We start from the raw sequence: 26,239 nt of genomic DNA, 5'->3' as shown, positions 1-26,239 counted from the left end.
CTGCTAATTTGCTCCGTGTAATCATCTGGGTGACAAGTTCTTTCACTAAACTGTAATCTCTTCCAGGCGAGAGCCGCATTCAAATACAAACACATACGTGCAGCAGAAAGCGCAGTGGTTCTGCTGCTGTATTAAAGTTCGTTTTACCACTTACTTCCATTTGTCCGGCTCTTGTTTAATCTGCAGTGCCCTGTGTTAACAACATGGAGCCTTCTTTGCACAGGGAGCTCAGTCTCTCACTCACATGGGCATTTGCGTGTTGCCGTATGAACTACCTGTACAAATAAGGATCCAGAAAGTACACAGGATTTGGTGGATTTTATTCTCAGCTGAGGGGCAGAGGCGCATGAACCTTTTTGACTTTTGGATGGTGGGTGGTGGTGCTCTTCAGCTTCCTCTCTGCTTGTGAGGAAGCCCCGAGGAGCGATCCCTGGCGCGAGCCAGGTACCCTCTCCACTTCCCTAGATACACCCTCAGCGAGCAAACAAACAGCCGAGAAGGAAAACCCACAGAGGGAGCTGCTCTCTCAGATTTGGGTGGACAAAGGAGGGGAAGTTAAAACTTGGACAAGATGAGACTTTTTTTTCCCCTGAGAGTTCATTTATTTTCTTTTCCAGCTCACCCCCCTATTTCTTCTACATACACATGTACGCACACATGAGCACATGTATGCATGCTTCTTGCTCTTTCTGTCCTTAAGAAGATTTTCAGATGTTTGAGTAGTGGGGCCCGGGGCAGCTAAATCACAGCAGGAGGCACCCAGCAAGGCCTGTGCTGTAGAGCATTAATGCATCCTGGTGAGGCTCCTAGGATGCCACGTGGGAGCACTCTTGTGAGGACTTTCTTGTCCGTGGGCTGTACTCCACGGCTGCCCTAGAGCTGCCCTAGCAGCAGAGCTGGCTGCAGCATTTGGGCAAGATGTCTTGCCTCTTACCTGACGGGTTCAGACCCGAAGGAGATTTATGCAGTTGCTCTATCTGCAGTCCACTTAAATTCCCATTGGTGTCAGATGCGTCAGTCAAGGAGTGCTATAAACTCCGGAGGACCTGGGATGAGCCTGGCAAATCTGCAGAAGAGGTTTGAGATCAAGAGGTAACCCTTGGGCTGCCTGCATCCACCTAAGCCTGCAAGGTGGAGGAAAATCCCCATGCTGAAGGGAAAGCGTTCCTGGAGAAGGAAAGGCAGCGGAGGTGCACCCCATGGTAAGCCTCAAGTTCCCCTTTTGTAGGCACGTAGTTTGTAGGGATGGTTGTTAGATGGGCAGCTGGTGGGTCGGGTCTGCACAGCAGGATGGGAGCCTCAAGACCTGGGGACCCTTGGCACAGATTTCAACCAACTAGCCGTGTTCACTGGTTTTTAGTTTGTTGGTGACTTAAGCTTCAGGTCAAGGTTTATCTCTCTTTCTGGAAAACAATTTGCTAAAGCACAGCATAGGAAGGTGCCTGTATTTCATGTGTTGGAAGCCTCTGGATGCAGAAGCAGGGATGGAAGTAGGTACTGTGGGAGGCTGAACTAACTGGCCGTAAGAAATTGCATCAGACTTGGCATGGTGTCTCAGGTAAACCATAGGAAAGGGTTATCTGGATAGGTCTGCGTGTGTTTGTGATGCCTTCTCCTCATAAATTTCTGCAAGTATGCACTAAGTGAGACTGAGGTTTGAATTTTATGGCAGAGGTGTCTGTCCCACAAGTACAAACATCTAATTAGACCTGACATAGCAGAGGCATTTCCCTGACATTTATGCCACACTCTTTCAATCCTTAGGAGCATGCAGTCTTGTGGGAGGTGCAACAAACAATGTCAGAAACAACATAACATTCTCCATTAGCCACGACCCCTGGAAAAAAAAAAACACAACAAAAAACACCCAGCCCTCACACTACTTTTTATTAGGCACACTAAAAGTGAAAGCAGAAGGGTGGGGCTGGGTTTGTCGATCTTCACTTGTAGGAAGAAATAAAATGGCTCATTTAAATTCTTAAGAACTGCATAGGAGGCAGGAGACACAATGAGTACCTTGGAGAAGAAAGGCCATCAGCTGAACAAACTAATCACATGGTAATCAAAGGGGAGTTTTACAGAGCCAACTGAGAAGTGCTTTAGAAGAAGTTCCAGCTAGGCATAGCAAAAGCCCTATCAAGTGACATTTTTAATAAATTATAGATTAAAAAAAAAGGCACAAAGGAATGTGTAGCAAAAGGGAAAGACAACTCTAAGACTTTCCTAAAAGGTACACGCTCTGAATCTGTGCTGCCATCAGTTCCACAGGGAACTGGGCAGGTTTTCACTGCTGAGGATAACTCTGAAATCCCATTTTGCCTGTGAGCTTGGTTCTCCCGAGGGGTATTGTCTGGGCTTGGAGGGACCTCTGAAAGTTTGCACTGGAGGTTAGGTCCTCCAAGGAAGTGGATCCCACAGCAGCGTGTCAAAAGGGATGGGGAACCAACCTGCAGGACCAGGGGCTAGTGCGCTCATCCACAGCATCTTCTCTGGTAGCCTGGCCTCATGGGTGCTGTGAAGGCATGAGCTGCCACGTGCTGAAAGATTACTGACCACTGTTCCGAGCAGTCACATCTACAACAAGACTTAAATAGAAATTAGTAAGTATTTGTGTGGGGCAGGTCACCTTCAAAGCACTGCACAAGCAGGCTTCGCAGCACTGCTGCATGGGGGGACAGTGACCTTTGTGATGGTCAGTTTTAAAGGTGAACTAGTCAGGATTTCAGTTTTGTCAGCAAAAGTGACATACAGTATCATTTGCGGTAAACAGGAAACGAAGTTAAAAGACAAGGCAGGGAACAAAGTCAAAAACAACCAGTGCTAACGCTCGAATAGGGAAACAGAAGGTGAGAAAAGACTTAAACAGAAACGTCCCAAACTGAAGAAAAGTGATTGATTTTAATCAAAAGAACTAAGTTCTTCTCTGGTGTAACTAATACAGGCAAAAGTTATACTATGTGGAAATTTGGCCTCAGGGAAAATTTCTCGGGGGGGAATATAGGAGCTCAGAAGTACCTCATGCGTCCTGGTGGAGACCTCTGAGCGAAAATTCATTTTTGGAGGGCAGGAGCGGTGCCCTGTAAGGAGCAAAGTTTGGGGTCAGACAGACATTAAAGTATCTGAAATCAGTGTCCAAAATGTGTTTACCTAAATCGCAAAGCAGTGCTTGCAAGCAGAAGTTTGAATAAGTCGTCTTTGGGGTTTTTATGGATGCTCCCAATCCCATCCCAAGATACAAGCAGGTTCATACGGCTTTAATATTTGTCTTTAAAATCTACCAGTTTGGAAAATTTCATTTTAGAAAAGCTAATCAGAATTCGTGCGTCCTGATGCAAACTCACTTTGCTTCAACTTCTGTTGTTGGTTTTCGTGTCTCTTATAAATAAATTAACAAAAGCTTAAAATTGATGTCAGTTTTAGAGGCATGAAAGCAGTCTTACCTGTGAGCAGAGGGCAAACATGGAGCAGAAGCAATTTTTTGTGGTTTAATTTTAAATCCATTGGAACAAAAGTACTGGGAGGATCCTAATGGGAACTATGACATAACCTTAAATGTAGGCTAGTGTGGCAAATTCAATGTTGTTGTAATTGCCGTTTTCTGTTATTACAGACTCCAATTTGACCCATTGCCTTTGCTTTCGCTTTTTCCTTCAGCTGTTTGAGTTTTGTTAGCTTTCCCAGCAAACAGGGATGTTGAAGAGAAACACTATGTGAATTGGTGCAGGTAGCAGCTCCGGTGGCTTTGAGGCTCTTTCACTTCTGGTCAGCATTGCAGCGGTTGCTTCTTCCCTTTTCTTGCCACGAGCAGCAGGATGTTCTAGCCATAGTAACTCTGGCTCTGCTGGCCCTGGAGAGCAGCTCAGAAATGGGAGCTGAAATTGTTCCCAAAGCCAACAAACTCCAGAGAGAGCTCCCAAGACGAGACTTCTTTATTCCTGATGTTTAAGCCAATCTACTGCTCTTTCATTGGCATATCTGGCTTTGTGTTGTGGACGTGCTTGTCAGTAGAGGAAATTGTAGGTAAATCTAGAGCAACAGGAGTGTATCAGACTTGCAAAGCTAGACACTTGTACTTCCATATGGCAAGAGCTTATATGAGTTCACTCAGCTGCTTGAAGTTACTAGTGTATGTACACAGCTTGCTGAACAAGCATCTCTGTAGGCGTCTAGGACTGTAGTGTTAGCTGCCTGTCCTGGAGGGAAGGGAGAATCTCCCCCCTGGGAAATGTTCCTGTTGGACCTCAGGCTCCAGCTGAAGCAGTGGGCACTCTCATCTTTGGCCTCCTGTTGCAAAACCAGAAATTAATGCGAAAAAGCCCCTCTGTCTGTTTTTTTGCATATTGATTTTCCATTTCAGCTGGACCACTGGGGCCACGTGGTCCTGCTGGGGTGGGAGCCCCAGGCACAAACCCTTGCACAAGTATTCTTCCTTCGTGTGTGACCACTCGTCAGTCTTTGAAGATACCCTGCATTGTTGTTAGCTTTACAATGAATGCAGCTTCTTCTGGGGAGAGCTTTTACAAGCAGCAGGAGAGTTTGTTCACTGCCTTAATCGCTTGGATTAGAGTCAATCCTTGGTCAGCGCTGCTCCCCGGAGGCTGGACAATGAGATTTTGGCTTAAATTTCTGAATGGGGGGGTTGCCTGCGTGTGGTTTTGAAGAGGGGACAGTGCATATGTGGCACACCGTGTGTGCACGCTCTCATTGCACATCACCTTCTGTGGCCAACAGCTGGAAGACCCCAAAACTGCCCCTGTTTAGGTGAGACATGATATGCAGACACGTTGGTGAAACACAAAGCACACTAGTTTTCAGACTGTGAATATTTGAAAACTTGCTTTGACTTCATTGAAAATACAAACTTGATTTTTTTTGGCAATAACAGCAATTTAATGCAGATTATTTTTTTCTTTCTCAGAAGCATGTGGAAAATCTCCTTCCCTTTTCGTATGAGAAATACTAAAATTATTTTTTATGACTTCCTAGAAGCATTCAGATGACATAGAAGCTGAAATTTATGAGCAAGCCTCTCCTCACGCATGATGTGCTTCATCCCTCTACCCCCGCTCCCTTTTGCTAATTTTGTAAACAAAAGTCACCGAGGTTGGAGAGAAGTAAACACAGATATTGCTTCCACCAATAACAGTGGGAACTGTGATTTAAATTGCACCTGTTCCTACCAGTCTAAATTATTTTTAATCATGGTGAGAGAAAACCGGATCATGAAGCTTTGTCCTGCAGTGAATGCAAGTACCGGCTCATCAGGGAGGGCACGGCTTCCAGCCTGCGCCACGCCATTCTTCTGGCGTTTGGTATGGGGAAGCTGTAGAGCTGCAACCTTCAAGTGTGTCTGAAAGCTCATGCATGCTTTTCTCAAACTCTAAATGCAGCAGGAGGATGGGGCTGAAGGCTTGAATACTTATTTCTAAATACTTCTACATGAATGTTTTTGATCTGCTAAAAGGAACATTTCCAATCTCCCAAATACATCGAGTGCTCTCGGGGCACATTATTAAGACTGGTAGAAGTGACACCGTGCCCTCACCTTCAGTGAGCTGTTTCACTGTGGGCTTCAGCATTTCTTGTTCGGGCTCATGAACCCAACTTGGTGTATGCAAGATGAGGAAGGAAAAAAGTTGTAGATAAGGCTAAAACTACTTTGGAAAATTAGCCCTGGAAGTCTGAGTTGTGTTCTTACATCATTCTGGGGTTTGAACACTGACCAATGTAATTAATGCTACTGACTCTGGTGAGCCTTGTTGCGTGTTTGTCCATGTCAGGGAGGCAATAAAAGCCAAAGACTTTTAATTTTTATTTTTTTTTTAAATCAGTTCCTACCAATTTTGCAGTGGTGCAGTAAAGTAACTGAGTTCAGTGGAATGACTCCTGACTTAAGTGGGTGTAACCAAAACAGCACAGTTTTTACCAGGCATGCCTGCTTGAATTTTCTGAGCAAGGAATTTGCCGAGATTCCTGTAAAATCTTCTGAAACCCCAGTTACCACTTAGCCCCCGAGGCTCTGACTATCGCTATGGGCCCACGTGCTGATATCGCTGGGGCAGGCAGCGCTGGGGAGGGGACAGCCAGACATCAGCAGGACCAGACCCCCTCGCTGGATGGCAGATCTGGGAGCAGTGCTTTGAGCTTTGACACCACTAATACTGCAGAAACCAGTGTTAATGCAGTGGACTAGCTGTGGACCAACCATCTCCCCTCGAGTTCAGAAAATCAACCAGTAAAATACCCAGATAACTGCATGTAAGTCAGCAGATATGAGTAGATGCTCCACAAAGTGCATAAAATAGCTGCTTAAAGGTAACTTTGGGTGTGTTTGGTAGCGGGAAAGTCATGCAGCTCCATTAAAAAACATGGGTTTTACCACCAGTTTAAGTCCTCATTTCTTATCCTTTATTATCTCATTTCTAGTTTATCTCCCTGGCCTAATTTGTTCTCGCTCCAAATGTCTCCATTGACTTTAATTAAGCTGTTTCTTGGCAGTGTCTTTAAGAGAAAAGGCTTTGAGGAAAAAGAGCATTTCAGTGTAGCAAAAGAAGGTGGAGCCAGGGAGGTGAAGGTGAGAAATGTTTTTGCCAAGAGCTGCCATTAAAAGAAATTATATACACGTGTATATATATCTGAAAGATGAGCTTTTCCTCTGGTGGCAGTATAGATTTCTTTTCCTTTTTTGAAGGAGACTGCACTTTCTGGGCACATGTTCCCCTGGACTGGGCGCTTCAGCCTGGCTGTGTGCAGGAGGGTCCCTTGCCAACACAAACTTCATGGCTTTTGCAGATTTCGGCTCCATTGCTGCAAAACTGTTCAATGTCAGTGGAGCAAAACTGTGAGCAAAACCTGTGTAGCAGCAGGGCTTTTCCTGATGTTTGAAGATCTCGTGTGTTGGAGGCGACCTGGTGGCATTGCTCGTTCCTGGCCACTGCAGGCATTGGAGCCGTGGTGGGATGCCAGACTGGGGAACTGGTGCCCAGGGTCTGGTCTCACCATGATTCCCGACCGAGAGCACTTGTCGGAGAGTTCATATCAGAAAGTAGAGGGATGAGGAGGGATATCCCTGAATAGCGAAAATTACCTGCTGAAACCCCCCCACGAGGTGATTAGAAATCACATATTTTCCGTGGTGCTGTTAAATTGCAGATTAAGCAGTGAGTGTGATAAAACCCTATAGAGAGAAAAGGTCCATCGGTGAAGGAAGGGGGTGGCAGGGACAAAGGGAAACCTGCAGACAGCAGCGTGGTTTTGTTCAAGTGTTCACCTCGTTTGGTGTGCGTGCAGGTGTTGAAGGGCACGAGCGCGGAGGTGGTCGAGTCAGTTACTTTATCAGTCGTAAAGAGGTAATTATGACCCTTATTGGACTGAAGACTGTAAAAGGAGACTCGATGCTAGTATTTACTGTATTTTTCTCCCCCTCTATTAAAAGGACGACGAATTTTGAATTATGATAATAGCTGCGCTCTCGGTTTAGGACTAGCCTCCCTGAAATTTTCAGGACCACTAATTTGTGGTTACTCCAGTGTTAGAATGGACTCAGTGGTGGTGGCCTTTAGACTGACAATGCAGTAAAAGTTTAAAGCTGCAACTGCTTCAGAGCCAAAGAAAGAGAGGAGATTGAAACCTAAAGGTTAGCATGAAATGCACTTTACTGTTATCTATGAGAACAAATGAGTTAAAAAAATTTCAAATACCAGAATACCCTACAGGGAGGAGATATAACTATTAAAGGGCTGTTATAGCTGCAATAAATGTAGGAACAATAAAAATAAATTGATGAAGTAAATGTCAGCACTGTTCCCCTGAGCTGCCCCCACACCTTTGTCCAAAAGTAGAACATCTCCAATTACAGAGGGTGGAATCAGCCTTCAATGACAATATGACAAGGACAGAACATAGAGCAGTGGCACAGGGAACACAATTATGCACAGCCTTGAAAAATTGTATCATAGTGCAAAGTATGGAAGAAATCAATTAATGACGAAGGGCCTCCACTTCTGTCTAATAATCCTGTAAGGGAAGGATAACCATCCTCCCCTCCTTGCATTGAAAAGGGAGAAGGAAACAACAAGAAGAATGAATATTGCATAAACGAAATTCTGCATAATTCTGCGGGTCAACATTTGCACACTTACAGTGTGCGAATACTCCTCTTTACCCGTTATTATTTTCAAAACTGTAGCTTTTAAGAAGGTATTTAAATGAAACCCACTTCATTGGTTAAATAGCCCATTGAAAAAAAGATTTCTTTGGTGAAAAGGCCAAAGACAAGAAAAGGAGACAGCTCAAATCCAAAGCCATGAGCTGAAAGGGAAATGCAAAATTTAGGAGTAAACAGAGTAGATGGTAGAAGACGATTTATCTTGTGCAATTTACAACAGGTGCTAAACATTACGAAAACCAGAGCTATTAAGCAATCAAATTAAGCTATAATTAACAGAAGAAAACTGTGCAGGAATTCTAATTAATACATATCTGAACACATCCATGATCCCCTCCGACAGCTCTGCTTTTTCAACCCCTGCCACTACCCGAGAATAACTTAAGGGGTCATACTTTGGGAGTGAGTGGGGTTTCACAGGTATCAGTGGCTAGTGAGATTCCCCACGACAGCTAGAGCCCCACGTGCTGGCTTGAAGGGAGATGCTTTATTTTGGGGGCAGTATGCTGAGGTGGCAGGAAGAAAGATCGCTCTTTCATTTGAAGGTCCGGTTTAGAGCAGACTTTAACAAGCTGGGGTTCATCTTCTGGTTGTTCCTCCTGCTCTCTGTGGTGTTCCTCCATTCATGAACCCCGTTGCCTGCTTTTCTGTTCCCTGTGAGGCATTGTCTCTTCCTCACCCTCTGTTTCTGAGTAAGCACGTGGCTCAGTCCAAACATCTCTGCAGATATCAAGGAACTGGGGAGCAAACTCCATTTTAACTTTCTTTAACCTTTAAAAAAAATAAAAATAAATAAATAATAATAAAAAATAATACAAAAATAAGAAAAGAATGAATTTCTTCTAGCCTGGCTCACTGTTTTCTATTTACTAGTTCCTGTCTCCATGCAGAAATCAAAAGCATAGCAATGTGGGATGTGCACTGGGTTCCTGGGATGTGCAGGGCTGTGCCTGAATGAAGTGCTCTGGTGGATGCACCTGAAGATAGGAGAGGACAGACAACCAGAACTTCTTCGTGAGCTTTAATTCCTGCTTTTCCAGGGACCTGACGTGTGGTTTTGAATGAGACAGCGGATGGCATGTGTGTCCTGGTATTCCAGGTGACTAACAGGGGTGTGAGATGGCTGGGGTTATGACAAGTTTGCATGGTTTGGGTTGAAAGCAAAGCTCGACTCCCTTGTCTACAGGCTTCCCAAAACTGAGATAACAGTGCTTCCCCACCTCACCGTAGTGTTGTGAAGATCAACTGGTTAATGACTGCATGGCACTTTCCAGTACTATCATTATAGTACTATAGACTCTCTGAGGGAGGATTTGTTATTTTTACAAAATTAATTGTAAATCCAATAGAAAATAATTCAGCCTCTGAAATTCTGGTGAGATAATTATTGTGAAGACGGTATTAGTATAGTGCCTTTCAGATGATTCACTATTTTAATTATTAGTTTCTAATTCTATGCAAATATCATTTAAAAACCCTCTAACCTTCTCACAAGCTGGCTGTGTTACCCCCCCAAATACTTAGCCGACTAGTTCACTCCTCCTGTGCTGTGTTCTTCAGGTGGATCTCTGTGGCTGGCAGCCCTGCCCTGGTGGCTTTGGCAGAGCACGCCGAGGTGAAACGTTGCTGAGCTTTTCTTCTCTCTTGATTTGATCTGGAAGGTGGCTCAGCTCAGTGGTTAGCCTTCGCATGTGGCTGGGCCTTTCCTTGTGTTTGTCCTCATGGAGTATCTTCAGCCTTGGTCTCTCCTGTGCTATCCTGGCCGTAACAAAAGCCTGTGGTAGTTCTTCAGGCCAATAAACAAAGAGGTTTATTGTGAAGGCTAACCACAATTGCTGCTGTGGGCAGGGCCATGGTTGGATGGAAATCACTGAAGTCTAAGACTATGCTCCCCCTGTCCCAGCTTTGGAAATGCCATGTGGATTTTGGGGCAGTTGAGATAATTTAACCTGGTCTCCTCCTCCACAGGAGAGGAGTTTTTCTGCAGTTTTAAATGAATTGGGCTGGAAAGATGTGTTTTAACCTTGTTCTGAATAGAGGCAAGTGTAGTTGGGTGCTGCGGGATGGGACGGTGTGCATGGAGGGGCTGCTCCGTGCTGGCAGGGAATTCACGAGCCTTTAAATCTCTCTCAGGCCCTGCAAGCATCGCTCCTGGAAATGACTGCAAGTGTCCTAACCTCACGTGCATGGCTATCCTAAAGCCCAGCGTGCGCATGTCTGCCTGCAGGATCAGGGCCTCAGTTATTAATAAGCATTTATGAATAAGCATTATTAATTAATTATTATTCATAAGCATTATTAATAAACATTAATTAATTATTCCCACCAGACAGAGAGGAAAACCTCTAGTTTATAGCTGGACATACAGTAAGACACATTAAAAAGTGCAGCCTGGGCTTTTAAAGTGAATATCCTTCACTTTTGTCGGCTGATGTCATACACATCAAAGCTTTTTTTTAAATTTTTTTTTTAAATTTTTTATTTTGTGGTGAACTTTCTCTGGTTTTGCTCTTTGCTGTGTCGACAACAGTTTTCATATATTTTTTTCTGATCTCAGGCATGGGTCCCACTGGAGCAGCCCCTGCTTAACTGCATGTGCTGGTCCTGGGAGCTGGACAAGTGTCCATCGCATCGTTTCTCTTTTCAGCTCCTGTTAACTTGTAAATGGATTTTTGATGGTTAAGATACAGCCTAAGTGGGAGTTCTCCAACGCCAAGGACGAAGTGAGGTTCCAACCCCAGCATAGGGGGCTTTCAAGGGGGGGAGGACTCGGTGCGGTCTCCAAGCAGAGTGTGGGCAGGGCCGGCTGTGGCGGCCGCGGGAAGCTGCCCTGCAGCCACGCGCCAGTCCCACCACGCCAGGGGGAAGAGGACGCCCAGCGCAGGCAGGAATTCAAGCAATTAATCCTTTACTTAAAGAATAATAAGCAGCCAGATTTTACACACTGAAAGTGGGAACAAGGTAAAAGGGGTTAAAAACTAAAAAGCAAGGACAGCAGACACCAATTAACACAATGCTAATTGACAATTTCCCCAAGCCTCCATGAAACATGCCAGACCTATTTCCCCAATTACTAATTAAATCAAACCGCACGCACAATACTAATTTCCCTAACTTAGGGAGTTCGGTAGACAAATAAAACGTGAAACTAACTTAAACACGCTCTCAAAGTGCAGGGTTAGAGATGGAAGTGAATCAACTTTTGCTGTGGATAGCCTCTAAACGTCTGGCCGGGTTGGGGAGGTGCAGGCCCATCGCACAGGGGGTGCTGTTGCAGCTGGGGATGGTGGAGGAGATGTGGATGTACCATCTCAGCCAGGTTGTGCTTTGCTGGGTATTTGGGTGCAGCGGTGTGGATGGGGACAGGTATTTTGCCCGGTGCTGAAGTGGGTGTCTGGTGGGCTGTGGTGCCTCTGTCCTTGTGCTCGCCGGGGCAGCGGTGGAAGAGGAGCAGAAGGACAGCTCAAAGTCTTCCAGGTCGTTGTGCTTTATCAAACCGCTGACCCCTCCCCCGGCATGAAATAGGAATGAAATAGCAATGCGATAGGTTAATGCCGATAATTAAAGAGAGTTTAAAACTAAGCAGGAGACTGAACTGTGTGTGTGGGTGGCTGGAATGGTTGTTTGATGTGAAAGTCAATGACTGAATTATTCAGAGAGAGTGATTTCCAAATGATAATTTTACATTTTACATAACTGATTTTGATTTATTGCGGCGGCACCCAATAGCACTGCTGGAGCTGAGAGGTTCTCGGCTCTGCCGCCGTGTTCGGTGTTTTAGCTCGGGCAGGAAAACGCCCTCGGAGCCCAAACCCAAAGCCACCGGCAGCTCCTGCCCTGCCCCTCGGCCTGCCATGGGGCCTGGTTTCCTTCTGGAGCAGATAAAGGGGAAAAGGCAGACCTGTCACTTCTGCTGCTTGGGTTCTTTAAAGGAAAAAAAAAGCAGGGAAAGTATGTCTTTCAAACAAAATGGGTTGTTTATGTGCCTGTAAAAGGGCTGGCTGCTTGGTTGTATTTCTGGGTGCAAGCAGGCTCTCAGGCATCATCCAGATGCTGACCTGGGTATCGTGGTGTTGGTGTTTGCATCCTCCATGGCATTTCTCTTGGTTTTAGTGTGAAAGTGCTTGTTGCTTGCTTTCCTCATTCATGTTTTTCCTGCTCCTTCATGCAGATGTGCAGACTTCATCTGGTCATTTTTACCATTAACAAGTCTATTTTTTTCCTACAATACATTGCTCAGAGAAGAATATGAGAGCCCTGATGGGGAAAGGTTCCTGGAGATCAAGGTGAACAAAACTTCATACCCGTGGTACTCAGATGTTGCAAAAGAGAATTTGAAGGAGTCACTGCTGGGGGCCAAACTTGGGTATCTCAGTGTAAATTCGGGATAGCTCTGGTGATACGGCAGTTGCTCCAGTGCCTGCTCAGGGTGTTGAGGTGAGACCTGGCTCGGGGACAGGTCTTCGACTCCCACCCAGGGCATCTCTCAGGGCCCTAAAGCTGCTCGTGGTCCATCGGGGTTAGCAGGAGGATGCGTGGGGATGGCCATGCACTGCTTTATGTTCAGTGCTACTTGCCAGCTTTGCTTGAAATCTGGCCTGAAAATCAGGCTGTAAATCCTCCGTGAGAAGGCTGTTTGACGAGACGTATGGTACCTTCTGCGCCTGGGTGTGCCAAAAATGCTGCAGGGACGTCCTGGGGCATTTGGGTGTTTCTGCTTTGTAGCTACAAACAAGAAGGAGAAACAGCCTGAGGAGGGAAGCCGTAGCCCCGGTCCAGGCACGGTGCACAGGGGACATGTGTCCATTGGGACCCGTGCCAGCTGCCGTCTGCTGTCCAGGCAGGTGCTGGGACCAGCTCGCTTGGTTTTGGGAATGCTTCTGCTGAGACTGCAGAAAACAGTGGAGGACCAGGCTCCGTCCCCTGGCACATTGCAAATAATCATTGTCATTTCCTGAGGCCAGGCTGTTAACCCCCTTCCCTGACGTGGGGAGGGCTCCGCGGAGCCTGGTGGGACCGCTCCAGGGAACCGGTGCTTGCCTGCGCCACACTCATGGGACTGCTCTGAAACGTGGGAGCTCGTCACCCCGTGTTGACCTGTCCTGGACCCGGCAGGGGCTTGGGTTTGGGTAAAGTTTGAGAGATGAACACAGGAGATAAATGCACCGGTTCTCCCGCCGCCTCTCCTGGCTCGTATATTTGTCCTGCCACAGCCCCTGGGACTTGGAGTCCAGCAGGATTTACAGCTGTGCCTGCAGCGCGGGTCTCTGGGGTCTTTGCTGTAGTTATTCTTTGTGCCTGGGAGGCGGTGGGTGACAGCAAAAGTGCTGGAGAGGGCAGAGGGATGGGAAGTCCTCAGGTGGCAAAAGGAGAAGTGGAGGGGGCAAGCCTTCGTGTTAGGGGTGGGCTTCGTGCCCCTGTTGGGGTGTCAGCAGTGAGATACCTGGTGGGGATAAGCACTGCCAGGTGCCACCAGCGGAGACATGGAGAAACGGCTTGGCGCTCCCACCCTCCTGCATCCCCACTGAGAGCCCTGACTGCTCGCACACAGCATCCCTCTCCCCAAATAAATGAATATTTAATTTCTTCTGGGAGGTATGGCTGATCCAGCCAGGGGGGCTGTGGAACAGCTCTATGACAGTGTGAGTAGGCTGATGGGATGTGTGGGATGGTGCTGACACTGGTCCCTCGTGGTCTGGGTGAAAGCCACAGACATCGGGTCGTCTCAGAGGAGGCTGCCTCTCTCCTCCTGGTCATTAATCCTACCTGGGGCCAGGGAGATCTCCACTAATGAAGGCTTCTGTGAGATTGGTTTGCTCTATGGAAAAGCTTCCGTTTCAGTGAATCAGCAATTTCTGATGAAAAATCTTTTGTCTGAAAATTCCCGAGAAGCTCCAGCTCTGACCTCGGCGCGGCTGCCTTCCTTCGAGCGCATTATCAGGATTTATGGCATGCTCCCATGGTTTATTGTTCTACAGTAAACTGAGCTGCTGGATGAGGTTTGACTATCCTTCTGGGCATGGGAGCAAATCAACATCGCTGGACTATCAGAGCTTGCATGATTTAGCAGAAGTCTCCGCTGTGGAGTGGGTGAGTTACCAGATGAGCTGGCTCTTCACCTCTTTGGGATTGCTTGGGCAGGGCACATGTCTTGCCTTGTCTGGTGCTGTTATGTGTCTCCTCCCTTCGGCCGTTCTGGTGAGTGGTCCTGCAGAAATGTTTCCAGTGCCACCAGCTCTTCGGTTATAGAAAGAAGTGGTGGCTGCTTTGTGAGTTTGTAGCATGTTTTCTGAAAGCTGCTCGTGTGGAGAGGCTACTGGCTTGTTTGGTTATGCCATGGACCTGTCAGGAGTGCCTTAGTGGCAGTAAATAGCCATGATAAGACACGGTGTCTGCTATAAAAAACTTGCAAGGCATGAGAGGAGAACATATATATATTATTCCCATTTTACAACTGTAGTCCAGGTGCACTGTTACTACACTATTTGCTCAAGGCTGCAAGAAAAGAAACCCTTGAGCTTGGAATTGAAGTGAAATCTTCAGAATAACATCACCATCCTCAAAGCCTGCAGTAACACCTGCCACTTCTGGGTTTCCAAGCATCTGTATTTACCTCTTTCAAGACCACAACAGAGGGAACGCGATAGCAGAAGGGCTCTGACAGGCACCGAGTGAGGTTTGTCCACAAAAGAGGAAAGAAGCATTATAAAAGGCACAATATAAGCGGGGAAGAATATCACTGATGTACACCGTCAGGGCTGAGGCACACGCTGTAGACGAGACCTTCTCTGTGTGAATGCTTCTGTTAATTTTAACGGCGGTTAGTAGTTTTGGAAGTGGTACAGAGAAATGCTGGGATGCATGGGGAGCGTTCCAGCTGATCCTGCCTATACCTGACAGCTGCTTTTACCTGAGGTTCCCCAAAACTTCACAAGCTGTGTATCTGGCAGCTGGGGCAGTGAGGTACCCCAAGGTTGTGCCCGTCCCAAGGGGAGGCAGCGTGCCGGGGCCGGAGGCAGGAGCATGGCCCGTCCAGAAGGCCAAACTCCCTCCCCGTAATCATCCAGAAAAGTAATCAAATTACTGCCTTTCATGTCACATTAGTGAAAATGGATACTAGTATGATGCATATTAATATAATATGATGGGGAATTGCTAATACAATTAGACCATCACATTTTATTAGCACTGGAGTGACAACGCACACTGAAGCAGGGGCGGGCAGTGAGCGTCAGGCTGGTGCGCAGCTCCTCTCTTTGAGGGGCATGGGGGCCTGAGACTGATACAAGGGCTGACCGTGTGGGAATAGGGATGGTTATTTAAGTTGCTCTAAAAATTTCCAAAGCTGCTGATCTGTTACCACTGCTAAGGCACGTTGAGGCTAAGCCAAGTGGTACCTCAGAGCGATGGGACAGTGTGGTGCTGCAGGATGCAGTCACTGGATGAAGTCACTCATGTAAATAATTTCCTCCATACATACACAGGCATAAATGAGAAAATCAAAATATACTTCATATATAGATGAGGATGGTATAAATTGTCCTTAATGCATCCTACCTTTTTATTCGGGTTTATGTCTCCAGTGTGCTTTTTTATCTCGTCATAAAACGATCCTGTACAAGTTGGATTACATATTGTAAGAGCTACCCCAGCTCAATCTACTATAACAAACAATGCTGATTATATAGCAGCAATACATTTTGTAATTATAATGCACTTCAAACTTCCTTGATTGACATGCAACATATTTAAACAGGGATGATCAAAAATTACGTTGGCAGCACTGTCGTCGTCTTCATTTCTGCAGCACAGAAGCCTGCCTCGGTGGGCAGTGGGGACCAGCAGCTGTGCGGAGATGGGCTTTGGCTTTGGAGAAAAACCCTGCTTTTAAATCAAAGGCAATTCAGTTTGGAGAAAAATGTACCTTGTGGAAATAAATACAAGAGGGCTGGCAGTGTCATCAGCTGGCCACACCAAATCTGTAATACCAGTGGCCCATGTTGTGCCTATTCAACTTGCTCATCCTGCTGTAGGGGGACAGGAGCACCTGCCCAGCTGGGCCTGCGGTAACAGCTCTTGGGGTGAGGGGCTCAAGGTATCAAATTGGGCTCCATCAGGCCTAGGGGTGTCCCTCTCCTTTGCCTCCAGAGCCTATGATTTGGCCTGGAAGGGAGACCTTGATGGGATGCTCTGTTTTTTTCAGGTGCCTGGCTTATAATAGAAAAGCAACAAAGCACAGACTTGCATTTTAGTGCTCTTCTGCTGCACTCAATAGTGGTGAGGGGGCTGGAGCGTGGTGAGAACGCCCTCAGAAGAGGGATGTGTGGGTTTGCTGATCGCCGTCTTGTCTGCAAAGCAGTGATGTTCCTCCTTGACTCAAAGGACCAGCCTCTGAGCAGACGTGTCTTTTTGTCTTTAGGTGGTAACACGTTGCTCGCTAAGTCTTGTGGAGAAACCTATGCAAAATCTTTCACGTGGCTTATGTTAAAAAAAAAAAAAGTTTTTCACATGACTGATTAAAATAATTTTGCTCTCATGGAGATCACTAGAGATCAAAATATCCTTCTGAAAAGCATGTCAGGAGGATGGGTGGTCCTGTGACATGGTGGCAGGAGGTGCGAGGTCCCACCGGCAGGAGACGCTTCTCTGATTTGCCACCCGCAATCCCAAACAGCTGAACCTCTGCAAAGGAATGCTCCTTCTAGGCAGATTCTTCATGTTCCACTCAGGGGCTCCGTTTCTGAAATATTATGTGTGATAAAGAAGCATGACATGGATTTACTACAGCAGTCAGGTACAATTTTTAAATACGGTGCCCTGGTTGTGTCTTTGTCATCTTGGAGAAACAAGGAAGGACTTGGCACTTTGAAAAAGAGTTATTTCACCGGGGAGCACGAGGAGGATGGCACCAGGCGCTTGTGCAATACTGAGCCGCAGTGGAGAACTGTTCCTGCAGGGTTATGGCACTGGGAAGTATTTAAAGCAAAGGTGTTTGAAATTCATTAGGTTCAATTAGAACAGGGAAAGGCAGGGAGTGTGGCATTTGTCTCTTGTTGGCGGTTTCTATGATAAAAATAGCTGTGAGTTATGTTCATAGGAAGTATGGAAATGTGTTTCTGTGCACGTGTGCGCTCAGGGCGGGTGAGAAACTGAGGCAGAAGGGAAAGCTGGGCAACAGGGGAGGGCAATGGCGTCACCTCGAGTCGGGTAAGCGAAGGTGGAAGCCGTGGTGGTGGTGGGAGCTTCATGTCTAATGACTAAAAATGTATTTTTTTTGTGGAATATTCCACTGAGTATTCCAGAAGAACTGTGCTTGTGAGTTGCCCATTAAAATAAGTAAAATATTTATATTTTCCACTTATTTGAACTTTGAAGTCTGACAGTGAAAAGCAAGCGCTTGCGAAGTGGTGTAACGTGCAGTTTGCAGGCCTCAGTAGGAAAATAAGTGTGCTGGTGTTTGGAGACAAAGACCTCACAAAGACAGGATCTTTTCCAAGTGTGAGATGTGTTTCCCCGACCCTTCAGCACGGTGAAGGTGAGGAGGAGGAAGGTGCACGGTGAGGCAGGGATGAAGGACCCTTATTTGCTTGGCCTTCTACTCTGGGTCAGCTTTTGTGCAGAAAATCTCCCCGCCCCACTGAACGCCACCAGGTCCCCCAGGCTGCTTTGGATGTCACCTCTCGCCATGGTCACAGCCCTGACCTCTCGCTGTGGTCCAGCAAAGCCCTCCTGCCACCTCCCGGACGAGAGGCAGGGACAGACTTCAAACACCACCAAATATCTTTGATAATTTCGGTTACTTCAGAGAAATCGGTGCAACTCGCAGTGCCAAGGGGCCAGACCTGCCCAGTTTTGAATGCGTTGGACTTTAAAGCGAGCAGGGCGCCTTCCCCATCTCTTGCGTTCAGATACCGCTTTCATTACGTTCCCTGCTTGTTCCCAGGGAAGTTTCTAAAGATGAGATAAAGCCCTCGTCGTCCTACTGATGTGGGTAATAATAATGCTTCGCGTTTCTCATCTTTGAAGTGCTTTACAAATATTAAATAATTAATCCACCCAAGAATGAAAGAAAGAGAGTATCATCCTGCTATTTGCACACCGGGGAGTGGAGGGTGAGAAACCTTATGATTTCCCTGGGCCAGGGAGGGAGCTGCTGTCAGAGGTGGTGGGGACATGTGTCCATTATGTGCAGTCCCCTTCTGGGCCCGCTTGTCCAGGCCAGCACACTCCGATCTCAGGATCCAGGGGCAATGTGCTCTCAGAGCCCCTCTGAGCAGGAGAACAGATCCGTGGTGTTTTCCACAGCATCTCCAAGAGCCCTAGTGGTCCCTCCAGGATGGAAGAGCCCTTATGTAGGACTGCTTTTTTTTGCAGTGCAGAGGATGTTGGGAACAACACAAGCTATGATACGGATGAGAGATGACCATGATATAGCTTTGCTGTGGTCTTACGCTGTGTGCGGGATGTTTTGCAGGCCAGGTTGAAACCCTGTGGGATGCTCCTACCAGGCTACCCGTGCAAGGGGAGTGGCTGCCGCACCTGGGACCGCTGCCTGGGAGAAGGGGGAGAGAGCCAGGAGACGAGCTTTGCTCTCTGAAGCCATGGAAAAATCATATACTAATGCTATTTATCAGGGACTTCCTATAAGCACTGAGTGAAGACCTTTAACGTGGGTAAGTGCTGCTCATTTCTGCTGCTGAGGCACTTCAGGAGTTACAGGGCACATGGGCCGTGAAATACTTGGTGTCCTATCAGGATATAGAAAGAGATTGTTTCTGGCCTATCGAGCTTACAACTCAGCAAATAAATGATAGGTGGTCTGCACTTTACAGATGGAAAAGTGGTAGTTCAAGAGGCCATTACCTTAAAAAGCAGGGCTGCGGTCTTTATTTGGGTACTGAGCAAGGACTGAAGTTTTCCAAAGTTCTGAGCACCGACATCAGTTAGCAATTCCCAAGCCCTGGCAACGTCTTCTTTTGGAGACTGATTTGTGGGGTGACGGGGAGCCCTTGGAAGGGTTCTCGTCTTGGGAAGGGAAGAGGAAGCTCGTTTTGAGGCTGAGGAACTTTTTCTGGTGAAAGTCCCATTGAAATTAGTGTAGTGTTGTATTTGTTTTTTTAATCAAAGATACCCAAGATATCCTGATTGTGCCCTTCAGCTTAGCCAAAATGTGGTTTTGCGGACATGAATCACTCAGTGCCCGGCTGCAGCACAACCTCTCTGGCAAAGCCATCCCCCTATCTGCTCCCTTTATTTGGCTTTTCCTTTTCTTCCCCTGCGGGCCTGGTGCCGGGCAACTCAAAATCGTTTTGGCTTTCCTCATCTTTATCTAACCTCCAGAAGTGGGCCGGGCAATGCAGTTACTTCCACGCTGCTGTCTGCACAATTCAGGCAGTGTTTTTTTCTTTTATCGTAGAGGGCAAATCCCAGAATAGAGCATAAATAAATAGATGATTTTTGGAGTACTGTAGATCATTGAGCAACATGCAAAAAAGGCCCCTTGTTTTGAAAGAGCAGCATGAGGCTCAGCAACAATGAGTCTCAAAGCCTGATGAAAATCTCAGATGCTTTGAGGCTGTGTTTGTTGGGTGAACTTTATTTACATTTGGCACAAATGCTCTCATGTGTGATGCCAGCAACTGCCAGGGTACGTGGACAGGGTTGCATAAAGCTTATCCGGGTTGATATAAGGAAATATTGAATCGGTCTGAAGACTGCCGTTTCCAATCCTTGCTTGGTTTTCTAAGCCAGCAAGGAAAATCCCTTTTCAAGAAGCAGACACCCCCCCTCCGGAAGAAACGCAGGCAGCACCTGTGTTGCTGTTCCCACAACGAGGCAATACAAACTCTCCTTCGCTTCGGTCCTGTCCTGATCTCTGAGGACGTGCTGCGGAGCACCTCTGCCTTTAGGCATTCACCACCACCAGCGGCCCCGCTTCTCGAAGCAGCCCCCGGCGTGCGGCTCCTTGGGGCCGGGGCAGCGCGGAGGAGCTGGCGGCTCGGGGGCCCCACGAAACGAGAGGGAGCCGGCCCCGGCCTTCTTGGCGTCCGAGCATGTCTGTGTAAGCTCTGCAAATGTGTCCTGTCGGGGTAAGCCTTGCAAAGGGTATGCAAATGGCAGGGAGGTGGAGGCAGCTCTCGTGCGCCGTGTGAGCTGTGAAGCATTCGCGAGGCTCCGGATGGGAAAAGACGTAGCTGGCTGCGTGTTGCCGAGCACCGTCCTTCTCCCCCTCGTACCCGCTGCTTTGAATACAATAAAGTTGCTTTGAACTTTTTCAATTATTTAACAACTTTCAAGTGGAGAAATATTTGGGTCTTTTAATTTCATTTTTGGCTCCTCTTTTTTTTTCCTTCCCCCCCCCCCCCCCTTCTGTTTGCTAAACAGTAATTGCAGATCTTTCCTGCCACCTTTAATACTCCCAGCTAATTATCCTGAAATAAATCTCTTTCAAGTCTGCATGCCAGCAGTTGTGGGATATGAGCGGCTCTTTCAGCTCCCGGCTGCCTGTCACTCAAATGGGCCTCAGCTGCAGCTCCGAATGATGAGTATTAGTCTCCCGCTGGGATGATTCTCCCAATCTCCCCACTTCCAACAGCATCTCCCAGGGCTGCACCACACTCCTACCTGTTAGCCTAATCTGGGATTTTCTTTTGCTAACGCTGTTATTTTGAAAGGAGGAAGAGGATTCCTGGGAGAAAGACACTCGGTTAACCTTTTCCTAATTGCCATTCAAGGCTGAAAGGAGGGAAAAAAAATAAATATAAAATAAGCTGGTGGGTGTCAGTGTGCGGGAGGAGGGCTGGGGCCAGGTGTTAGGGTGCGGAGCTGCGGGGAGGTGGGATGCTGCAGTCTGTCTGTCTGTCTGTCTGTCTGTCTGTCTCTGGTCCTGATGGCTCTGCCCTCATCGGGGTTTGCAGGGGGGCACATGGCTGCCTGCCCCCACCCCCCGGGCTACCTCCCTATTTAAGGAGCACAGAAAGTAGGAGAATGACTCCTAGCAAGGGATTTTAAGGCACGTGCCTTATTTAGGAAGCGGATGGGGGCGGCAGCTTGCCTGCGTTATTTCCAGCTTGTGTCCTGCTCATTCAGAAACAAGGTAGTCGGGTTGTAGGCAGAGCTAAATGCTCCGTCATTAATTTATTATGCGCTCGCAATAATAACAAGGGCTATTTTTAAATGCCTCTTAAGCTTGTGCTCACAGACAGGTTTGTAACTTGGCTATAGGACATGCATAAAATGACATATTGTTACACACTTAAAAATAGGGTTTTAAATGAAAGAACCATTAAGCTATTAGTATTTAAAGTGCTTGCTTTTCTTCCCCTGCTCTTCTGTACATATGTCTTTTAACGTCTTAACTGCAGGGTTACTCCCGAAGCCGTGGGGCTGGAGGATGGCACCAGGTACGCCTGTGGCTGGACCCCCCTGATTTTTGGGTGCCAGGCTCGGGCAGCAAGGACATGCTGGCAGTGCCACCGGCAGCCCCCTGGCTCCTTCCTGGAGCAGGGCTTGGTGAGGTGCTCAACCCAGCTGGCCTCATGTCCTCCTTCCTAAAGAGTTGTTGAGTACCTTGGGCTCCCTCTTTAAACCTGTGATGCGCTGGGTTGAATTAATTCCATTAACTGCCAAAGGAATTTCTTGCTGCCGAATTATATTTCCTGTGTCTGTAAATCATTTTACCGCTGCTTTCCATGACAGTTATGCAAGTGACCTTTTGATTTCACTTTTTTTTTATTTATGACATTGTTAACCACTCTATGGCTGTGCATCACAGTGAGATTGCGTGCTCACATGGGATACTTGAGTATATAGAATATTTAATAAATATGCATATATATATTTATATATAAAGTGGCATATATATATATTTATATATAAAGTGGAAGCAGTATAAAGTTGAATGTTTCAGACTTGGACTTGGGAAACATAATATTTACACTGAGTAAGCCATGTTAGTTTTAAGAATCTATTTCTGGGTATTTTCACTTTCAGAGGAAGAATTGCTGGAAACCCTCCCCTTTTTCAAACAAAGCATCTCTTTCGCATCACCAGGCCCAACTCTGCAGAGGCTGAGCAGTCACTGGGCTAAGTGGGAGCTGTGGGGGCTCAGAGCTTTGGCAGTACTGGAGCTAGGGATGGCAGCGACCGATAGAGTGTGAGTACCAGGGCTGAGTTCCCATAGGGAAAGGGGAATCAGAGATCTGTCTTTCTGTCTCAAGCTCTGTGGGTGGTGTATGGCCTTAGGCACATATCTATATCTCTCTTCTTTGGTTTCCTATCTGTAAAATGGACGCAGTCCTGTTTGGCCTTCTTTACCCATCACCCAGCAGAGATGTACATGTGGTCTGGTCTTCCCCCATGAGATAGGAATAGCCCCATTTGTGTGACTGCAGCCACCAAGGTTTAGAGGCACCAGTCTTATGCATGTCCTGTGTGATCACCTGCTCATGGACTGGAGCAGAAGCAGCTCCTGGATGGGAGGGAGACCCCCCCAAAATCTCCCAGCCCAGCCCTGCGTGGGCCTGGACTGTTGCCTCTTCCCCCCCAGTCTTGTACCAATGGGTCTAAACACAAAATGCTGCGAGTGCAAATGCTATTCTAGGCTCAGAAACCATTTTGGCATCCCAGTGCTTGATTTGTAAGTCTAATTAGGAGTTAGAAGTGTAAATGGCAACACTTGCAGGCACAATTATAGCACCTGCAAAAAAGGAGGCTGCTTTTCCTGTTTGGCTCATCCTCTGGGTGAAAGCTTCCTATAAATACAGCGGTCTGACAGCACGAGCTGGGATGATGTCCTCCTCGTCATGGGTGAGGTCCCCTCCCAGGTAGGAGGCAGCGAAGGAATGAGTTGCGCTGCCTTGTATAAAAATGTGCCAGCCCGACCAGATCGACGCTCTCACTCTTTTGACAAATCTGAGGCATCGTGGTTGGTTTGTGCAAGGTTTGCGTAAGTAATAAATTGAGGTTTCCTGCAAAACATCTGGTCGATTCAGCTCTTATCTTGCTCCGCAAGAGGTGAAAAAACCCTCTGTGGTTCTTCTCTGCCATGTTACAAATATAGATATCTATTTATAAGGAAATATTGAAATAGAAGTTTAAAAGTATTCTCACGTTCATTGCCCAACACTAAATTAAATATGTTTTGGTGCTGTTTGCAGTGCCCTTTTCAATCCCAGTTGGATAGCAGTGCAGAACAAGCATTTCATTCTTAAATTAATTCTGTAGCACTCCTGACAGGGACAAGGTTCAAAACCCTAGGAGGCAAAGCCTACTATAAGAGTTGCAGAAGCACTATGTTTTTGTTGGGCATTTTACATCTTCCAGACTTCAATTCCTATAGCAGACTTGATTTTGGGAGGTGCTGAGCCCTTGTAACCCCTCTTGAGGTCAGAAGGATTTGTAGGGTCTTGGCAGCTCAAGAATTGCATCCGTGAAGTGCTAAATGGGAATGCCTTGGGGTGCCCATGTGCAGGGCCATGCTGTTTGGTCCAACCCATCCAGTCCAATCAGAGGGGAATATACGATATGTGTGCAACATGTATGCTAATACACTCACTACCCTTGTCTTTAAATTACGTCCTGTCTGTTATGCTGGTTTCCATCCTTCAAACTCCAACATGAGGAAACAAAATAAGTAAATTCCTGCCTCCTTTCCCTGTTCCCGGTGTGCGTGCCCACAGCCTGCCTTAAAGGAACCAATAAATAATGCTCCTTATCCCCCTAAAAATTAAATTAAAACCAAATTTCTCTGGGGAGGAGGATAGGTTAATTACAAAGAGCTACCAATGCCACATCTTAAAAGGTTTCTTCATTTTCATTTTTAATATTTAGGATAAAACTTAATATCTGCTCCTTTTTTTCCCCCCTAAATAGTCAGTTTAGATAGACAGAGGCTGCCAAACGCAGCTAATGTTATTCTGCCCAAAAGCTGCTGTCAATTAACTGCTTGCAGCACTTGTTTTGGTGCACAGGGCCTTCAGCAGGTGGAAAATGCACCCAGGTGCATTTAGGAGGAAAACTTGGCGAAGTCCTAGAGAGTGCCATGGAAGTATGCGTTGGGCTGGGGAGTGTGCGTTGGGTCGCCTAGGACAACGTGCAGATGATGTACCTGGGCAGTAAAATGTTCTCAGGTGGTTGAAAACAATGGCAAAACAACAATGCAACAAAGAGTTTTAGGCATATTTAATGGGAAGTATGGGAATGGCAAGGGAACCACTCTGCATAACGCGGTCGTGTGTGGATAGTATAAATAAATATTAGTTATTCAGCAAGACAGACAGACTGCTACTGAACCAGACGGATGTGCTGTCGCTGCGTATTTCTGATCAGTGCTGTCTGTTCTGCCGACTGATTCACCAAACGCCAAATCGCCTTTAGCATGTGCCTGTTAATCTCTGTATGTGCACCCAAATTTATCGTATGCATGTAAGTATTCCCGTGTGCACTCAGGTATGTGGGGGCATTGCTGTCCTCTTCTTTTCAGAGCAAAATAGGGTGAAATCGCTAAATATCCCTGGCAAACCTGGCTGTTTGTCATAAGCAGAGTACTTTAAGTCGATATGACATCCTGCTAGTTTTGGAGAATAATTCCTATTGGAAAATTGCGATGCTGAATCATTAACTTGCACGAGGCTGAAGGGAACTGAGAGCTTGCTTAAAGGATCCCAGCATGTTGCCCCTGGCTTGTTCCGTGTCACTCTGTGTACAATGTAAACCACCGCTAAAATACTTCGTGCTGCATTGTATAGCAGAAGGTCTTACAAGCCTACCCTCCTCCTGGCAGCAGTGCCCTCCCTGTGCTGGAGACGTAACTTGAGTGGGGCACCGAGAGGAGGAAATGCAGGGCAAGATTAAAAAAAAATAAGTGGAAAAAAAAAGACTGCCTGAAATTAAGCTCCTAACTAACTGCACGTTTAAGCATTGAATTAAGTGTCTCGAGGAGATAGGAGCATGTGGGTGCCTGCTTCCCTTGTGACCTGGCTGATTTTGGCTTGTGGGTTCGGGAGAGGTGATGTGGAGAGGACGCAGTGGTGGCCAAATGGTCCTGGGGAGGCGGAGGGTCTGGTCTGCGTGGGAGATGCACAGCCCGAGGTGGGTCCAAACAACGGAGGAGCCCTGCTGGTTGCTATCTGGCCGATTAAATAAAAAATGGCAAGATGGGCCGAGTCTTTGAAATATGGTGTCCATATGGCAAAATGATAAAGCTTTATCACCGCCGTTTTAGGAGTACTTTTTGTCTCCAAATGTCTAACAACCAGGATTGGCTTCAGTGGAGCTGAAGCGAGTGCCTGATGCCAGGCTTGTGGGTCGATTTTGAAAGACATTGTGGTGCATGTGACGCAGAGAGGCTCTCTGCAGGATTTAATAGGACACAGCCCACCTAGCTGTGTGTAAAAATGGGGGGAAAAAAAAGGGGAGGGATGTTGGGGGAGGAAATAAGCCCAACACAATCACTATACACCTGTGTGCTTCCAAAATGTAGAACACCTTCAAAGTTCTGATTCTTTGCATCTTGTTGGAAGGTAAAGGTAAATTAAAGGGGTTGCATACCACGTTGTTGGCAACCTGGACTTGTTTTCTTGCTGGCTTAGGAACATATAACAAAGTATAATTATTTTTAATATTATTATTTTTGGTTGTAATATAATGGAGGAAATTCAAAACAGAAAACTTTGCAGCAAGGGACAATCTGTCTGTTGAAACCAACAATCTGTTCGAGCCTTCGCGCTCCCCCTACCCTGCGCTCCCTTAACTCTTCTGTGGAAATTTAGCACATGAGGTACAAAACATGTGGGCAAAAAGACCGGGAGCATCGTGCTGGGACAGAGCAGCAGTTTGCTGAGTCCCCTGCTGCGTGTTGGGCAGTGGCTGTATCTTCGTGCTGGAGCAAATGCAGCGGTGGTTATGGGGGAACAACTCGTGGGGAAGTGTTACAGTTCAGCTACTTGGGTCTCTGCTCATGTTTTGGTGCAAGAAAGTTTATACCTGTTTTTTTTTTTTTTTAAGCCCATACAATTATTTGTTTCAGTTTTGATGGTTTCTACACAACCCATCCTTTCAGGCACTAGGACT

At 46.8% G+C, this 26,239-nt stretch overlaps 1 protein-coding gene across 6 annotated transcripts in view; it reads left to right on the top strand.

Annotated features, from left to right (window-relative positions):
• The first annotated feature begins 325 nt into the window (after nt 1–325).
• The window catches only part of LOC310896863 (uncharacterized protein), a 202,306-nt gene continuing 176,392 nt past the window's right edge, over nt 326–26,239 (top strand). The window contains exon 1 of one of the 6 annotated variants that reach the window (XM_083829741.1): nt 326–1,202. Coding sequence is in view for 3 of the 6 variants with exons in the window: in XM_083829742.1 (XP_083685868.1) it covers nt 21,204–21,263 (60 nt within the window). In the remaining 3 variants the exon portion in view is untranslated. Of the gene's footprint in view, nt 1,203–16,780; nt 20,257–20,540; nt 21,264–26,239 lie in introns of those variants that run through there. The other 5 variants (XM_083829747.1, XM_083829746.1, XM_083829740.1 and 2 more) reach the window with 5 other exon arrangements.

Source organism: Anser anser (assembly GCF_964211835.1).
Source record: "Anser anser genome assembly, chromosome: 3".
NCBI lineage: Eukaryota > Metazoa > Chordata > Aves > Anseriformes > Anatidae > Anser > Anser anser.
The sequence above is the reverse complement of the archived record's forward strand: the minus strand, read 5'-3'. Positions and strand labels throughout refer to the sequence as shown.